Below are 6,424 nucleotides of genomic sequence, written 5' to 3' on the forward strand. Positions count from 1 at the left end.
AGTCCACAGTACATGGGTACATACGCGTTGTCTTCGTTGGCGAATAAATCGATGTCTACTGTTCTAAAAACGTCTGTAACATGTCGTTTAAAGCGGTTCGGGTGTAGTATCCATTTGTTATGGGAAGGTTTGGTGATTGTAGTAGAGGCTATGTTATTAGATCGTAGTGTCTCAGTACCTTTGGCTAATGAGTACTGGCCATGGGTATTGGGTATAGTGTGGAGTATAGTATTGTCCTTGAGTATATGACACTCTGTGGGTTTCTGGGCATCTATTTCTGGGGGGAAATTGATTCTGTACCCTTAGCGTTGTAGGAGTTGTACTGATAATATATTCTGCGTTGCTGTAGGCATGATGAGAACAGTCCCAAGTCCTGGTAGTGTACCGCGCTGAGTCAGGATAATTTGACTGTGATCGGGGAATTCGACAATAAAGCGACCGGTCTCTATATTCGTAACGCCTTCAGTAGTCGTGTGTATGTGTACCATCGCTCCCGAGACAATAAAGGAAGCGGTGAGACATGGTGTCATATTTCTGATGACACCTTTCAGTTCATGTTTCGAACTGTATATATTCTGATGATTTCACAATTGCTGGTTTGTATATAATAATGTCCAACGATACATTTTAGTTGCTTGGTAGTACTAACCCTAGACTTGTGATAGGGATAATATTATTTATTTCAAAAATGGCAAGTATGTATGATACAATGTATGAACGTATGGAATGGCTCTCATAGTCGCTGTAGTGGTTCAGGAAAGATTGATGGGAAGAAGTGGTCTGTAAATTCCCGTTTGAAGCTTGGGCGAAGTGAGTCGACAATGGAAGATATGTGCTGAGTCAATTCGGGCCGGTGTTGACAAAATACTGTTACTATCGAATGTTCCTTATATTCGCTTGCTGACCTACTAAATAGAGTACCCATCTCTGTGGTACGGATCGGGTCTGCGCCGTGTAGTGCCGCGGAATGGGTTAGTGCAGAGTACGAAATACCGAGAAGGACCAGGTTATCCGTCATAATCCGGTCGATAAGCGAGGATGGGGGTAAGTCAATGCAGCACCAGACCACAGATGAATTCAGTATGTGTTGGCTGGCCTGGATCGGAAGTATCATAGTCGGAACCAACAAGCGCAATGATTTGGTTTGAACCGATATTTGGAAGTAGTATTTCAACAGCGATTGCATGTATATAATACATAAGAAATATACAGTGTGTCATCTGTTCTTATCTTCATTTGTGAAGGACATCACGGGAGGGCTTCGCCCTTCTAAAGGCCCTCCTATTTATTTTCCCCTCGATTTTTGTCTGTCGCCAAAAAAAACGCCCGTGACGCTATTTCATCAAATAAGGGTTTTGTTTTACTAAAAAAATCGCTAAAAAAAAAGGACTGATTCATCACACGTTATATTTACAAATATAAATATAAAAAACAAGTAAACTATCCTCTTTTATTAAACGCATTAAGTCTCCGCGGCGTCTCAACTCTCAACTCTCAATTCTTGTTTTATTTAGGAGGCTATGTCAATTCTGAATTCTCTCACGGAGTCACAGGTGTATTTAAATAATATATAAATTGAACTTGTTCTGGTGTAGAGTGCAGTCACTGAAGACTGCAGTGTGCACTGGACTGTCCGGAGTTCCGGACTGTCGAGTCACGACTCGCGAGCGCCGACTCTTGAGTCTTGAGTCTTGAACTCATGACGCCTGACAGGGCGGTATTATATTATAATAAAAATGCGTTTTAAAAGTTCAAAAGCTATTTACCGTTCTGAAAGTAGAACGTATTTATTTTTTAAATACTAAAATTGTCGCATTCCTAAATTCTAATAAGAAATAGAGTAGCCAACTTCGCCAAGAGAGAAGAGCCGAACGGAGCACGGAACAACTGAACAATAAACACAAGGAGTCAACAAGGCCTCCAAAAGACAAAAATAGTATGTACCCCATAACTTTATGAGGTTAGCTCTCCATGGCCCTCTGGGAGACTGGATTGAGTCGCATCTTCCTGGAGATTAAAAAAAAGTCTTGTCCCTTCATTATTATATTTGGAGAGAATATGGCTGCTCAGTGCTCAGTGCTCAGTGCTGATCAAAATAAAAATACTAAAATAGACCATAGAACTTTAGAACTTTATTAGGAGCAGGCTATTTATGAATAAATTATGATTTCTAAACCCCTCACGTTCAGAACGGGTATGTATGTATTGTTTTTTTTGTTTTAAAAAACAACAACCCCCCATTCGGGCCTTCTCGATCCGGTTTTTATGTTATTTTTATTTGTCTGTATTTTAGAAAACAAAAACAAAACAAAAGAGGAACAAACAAACCATTTATTCGAGGTCCTTTTAAATAAATAAAATTTACATCGCACGTCTTCGCCTTCTGATAAATTTTTTTTTTATAAATATATATAAAAAGTTCTTGCCCCCGCTGTTATTTTGAGAGCCACTTTTTTTGATAATAGAAACATGAAATGTTGGAAGGTGTCGCGGGAATCGGGATTCGAACCCACAGTCAATACATTTATATTATGTAATGCACTGCCCTTGTGCTAAACACCTCGTAGAGGGGAACCCCCATCCTCAGAAGCGTGTATTATAACCAACATTCGGTGGAGAAATGTGGTGTTTCTACTCGGGATGATCTCCGATATAGATGTGGTCAGTAGGGGAGGGGGGAGGTTTGTCCTCTCAAGGCTCAGGATATCCCTCGGGAGTCGGGGAGCCCTTGCGATAATGTATCATATGTTTGACATATACACCCAATTTCTTGTGTTGGAATCCTCTACTATTTCGGCGGGGTATGTTCTAGTACGGTGTGTGCTGTCCAAACTAATTCGGTGCGTAGTGTTTAGTTCGCACTACATCATTCGGTGCGTAGTGTGCTAGAGGGCACGAATCTAATCCGTCCTAAATAAGTGAGTGTATTTCAAACTATTTCAGTGTGATGTGATACGATATGGACAGTGCGAATAATACGCTTTCCAGAATATGTGGTACATCAGAAATACCTGTTGCAGATTTCTACCGTTCCGACACTATGGGGCTATGATTTGCGACAGAATCTCATCGTCGGGAATCAAAACACAGCCGGCGTCATATTCCACATACAAGGCCTTTGCCTCACGATATTCACATTCTACTAACGTCCTACTGTGTTGAGATGTTTCTCGCATTGTTCCCCCTTAAAGTAGTGGTTTGAACTTTCAACGTTCTCATGCGACAACAATACAACAGTCTACCAATACCAGCGTCAGCGTCCGTTGGAAACCACTTCTGTTCTCACTCCCTCTCAATACGAATGAAGAACAGTGCCCTTCCCAACCGAAAGGCTTGTCCATATTTCGCCATTCTACTCGTTGATTCATGAGCAACGGAGCACGGTGCTAACTAATACAAGGGCCGACGTCCAAGTAAGTGCACGCTCTTTGTTTGCGTTTATACAGTACATGTACGTAAATTTGTACGCGTGACCACGGATAGTTACAAGCGAGCCACCACCTCATATAGCACTATCAGGCTAAGCCAACTCGACCAACACCAACCCCACGAAGCGTGTACAGGCCTGTAGACAAGTGTGTGTATGCCGCATGCACAGAAATTGTGAAGACTGCGTGTGCGTAAGTGCATACCTATCACGACACATAGTCGGACTCAGCCACCCCTATCAGCGCCAACCCAACAATGCTACACGCCTGAGACGACGCAATGTGTACTCCTTCCGGCATCGAATACAGAGCGACTTGATGCATTGTGTGTCTCTGTGCTTATAGTACGTGCACAGCACACCTATATAATTGATATATGTATGTATATAATGTATATAAGTATACATATGTACCTCAGATGGCAGCGGGTTCAGCCGCCCCAACCACCGCCAACCCTGCACGATCGCTCGCCCACAAGCGACGCAAGTGTGCACTAACCTCTGCATCGGCTAAGAAGTCAGCCTTAGCTGACATAAGCATGGAACATACCCTCTCCTCAGCGTCATTTAAGGATCGTGAAAGAGTATCACTGATGAGATCAGACCTCAGAAAAGACATTTGTTTTAGGATAGCTTCTTTGGTATGGCTGGAGATGTTTATTTCCATGCAAGGTTCTATGATCGGGAGGGTCAATTGAAAGGGGTTTTAGGGTTTAAAATCTGGTCATACAAGCAATAGATATATATATATCTACATCCATATCCATGTCTATATTCATATACATTATCTAAATCAAGTTATATATATATATACATATACATATACATAAATATATACATATACATGTACATATATATGAATTTATATATATATAAATATACACATACATACATACATATATACACAGATATATATTTATATATATATACATATACATACATATGTATATACATACATATACATACATACATATATATATATATATATATAAATACAAATATTAATGGGATGTGAAGAAAAACGATTATAAAATCTGGTCACACAAGCAAAAAAATATATATATCTACATCCATATCCATATTCATATACATTATCTAAATCAAATTATATATATATATACATACATAAACATATACATATACATGTACAAATATATGAATGTAAATATATACAAATATATACATCCATACATACATATATATATACATACATACATATACATACATAAATATAAATATATATACTATTATTAAGTGTATATATTGATTTGCACGTATGAAACCCCACAAAAGAAATCCAGTTACACAATAATATATATAAATGTGTGGTATTACTTGGCGCGTAAGGAATTTCAAAATTTCCTATAACATCTTGTCCGCTGTGGCGCAGTATTCAACACAGGCGATGCAGTGAGATTAGCTCCATGTACAGATAAGACACCTTCCGCAACACAGACATCAGGATGTGTACCCATCCATTAATACTCACTCACACAAACTAAGATTAGCAATTGCAGAGAAAGATGTATATACATGGATACATACCTGGCTCAGTAATATGGCGTTCGATGACTGCATGAACCATCGCGGCCGCAGTTGCGTTATATACACCCAAACGGGATCCAGCAGGGTTCGTGCCACTGTTCAGAGCAATCCTGACATCCAGCATGCTTTTCAGAAACATCACATTCTCGGTACAATACTGCTTTGTACAACTTTCCGTGAACTTTTCCAGTAAAAATGGATCGGATAGTACGTTGTCGAACCCCCTGAGGCGAAGTATCCGATTTATGGATTTAAAACCAAGACTTTTGCATGAATGTCGTTGGGTAAGAATGAGGGCACTACTAAATAGCATAGTCGAAAATTGAAGAGTGTGCTGCTGAATGCACACGACATATATAAATATATATGTTTCACATGAAGGTGCAAGGGGGAAACTAGCATACATAAAACAAATTATAATATATTCCAATGCAATATACACCCTTACGTAGTCCCAGTTTCACACACCTGGTCCCAAATTCTGTGGCAATTCCGCATAAATCCGACCCTCCCAAGAGAGATAATTGTAATTTTCGTCCCGTTATCTTAACCAAAGCGGGACCCAATATCTCGAGCCAGGCGACAAGTAGCGTAGCAGGTGTCATGAAAATAAAGCACAGCACAGAAATAACATCCAGGCGCGGGCTGATGATATCGTAAATCAGCTGAAACATATACATTCCGAAAAACATCGCGCCAATTCGCAATGTGCTGTAAAAGGTGAAACATAGAGAAGATGTGAAATTCGTATGTTTGTATGTGTGTATCAACACATGTAAATATGGATGTGTATACATACATACTTAAATACATGCATACATACATACATATATAGAAGTATAAATATAATTATATCAATAAATTGATGTGGACCCATCTATATATATGTATATATATATATATATGGATGTATAGATGTATAGATGTATATATATATACATATATATCAATATATATATACACAAATACAAGTATAAAGACAAAAATATATAAATATAAATATATATGTATATATATATTGCGCTCACGTGTCGTGTATTGTGAGAAACAGATGTCGGTTTGTAATAAGACATAGGGTAGGGTAAACCCGTTCGACACCCGCTGATAGACTGACAGGCAGCCAGAAAACAAATATATATACATGTAAGTAATTAAAATATGTCGAAAGTAATCAAGCACTATATTTGTAGAACAACACCTACATAAACTTAATCCATGTACAACAGTATAACGTCTTGGCGCACTTTAATATCTACAGTTGTAACGTTAACCGCTGCCCATGACAGACATCGAGTCCTTGGACGAGAAAATTTCCGTCTCGATTCGAGCATTGAATCTATATTAATACATCTATATATATATATATATATACATATACATATGTATATATACATATATATGTATAATATATATATATATATATATATGTATNTATTACATATATAATATATA

General features: G+C 38.4%; 1 protein-coding gene across 1 annotated transcript in view; it reads right to left on the reverse strand.

Moving 5' to 3' along the window:
- Positions 1–2,544: 2,544 nt before the first annotated feature.
- The window catches only part of SARC_06212 (hypothetical protein), a 4,205-nt gene continuing 325 nt past the window's right edge, over positions 2,545–6,424 (reverse strand). Inside the window, exons 2-5 of the mRNA XM_014299893.1 lie at positions 5,441–5,683; positions 4,973–5,196; positions 3,978–4,102; positions 2,545–3,789 (exon numbers count right to left, since the gene is read on the reverse strand). Of these exons, the coding sequence (XP_014155368.1) occupies positions 3,688–3,789; positions 3,978–4,102; positions 4,973–5,196; positions 5,441–5,664 (675 nt within the window). The 5' untranslated portion in view covers positions 5,665–5,683 and the 3' untranslated portion in view covers positions 2,545–3,687. The remainder of the gene's footprint in view (positions 3,790–3,977; positions 4,103–4,972; positions 5,197–5,440; positions 5,684–6,424) is intronic.

This window comes from Sphaeroforma arctica (genome assembly GCF_001186125.1).
Source record: "Sphaeroforma arctica JP610 unplaced genomic scaffold supercont1.434, whole genome shotgun sequence".
Classification (NCBI taxonomy): domain Eukaryota; class Ichthyosporea; order Ichthyophonida; genus Sphaeroforma; species Sphaeroforma arctica.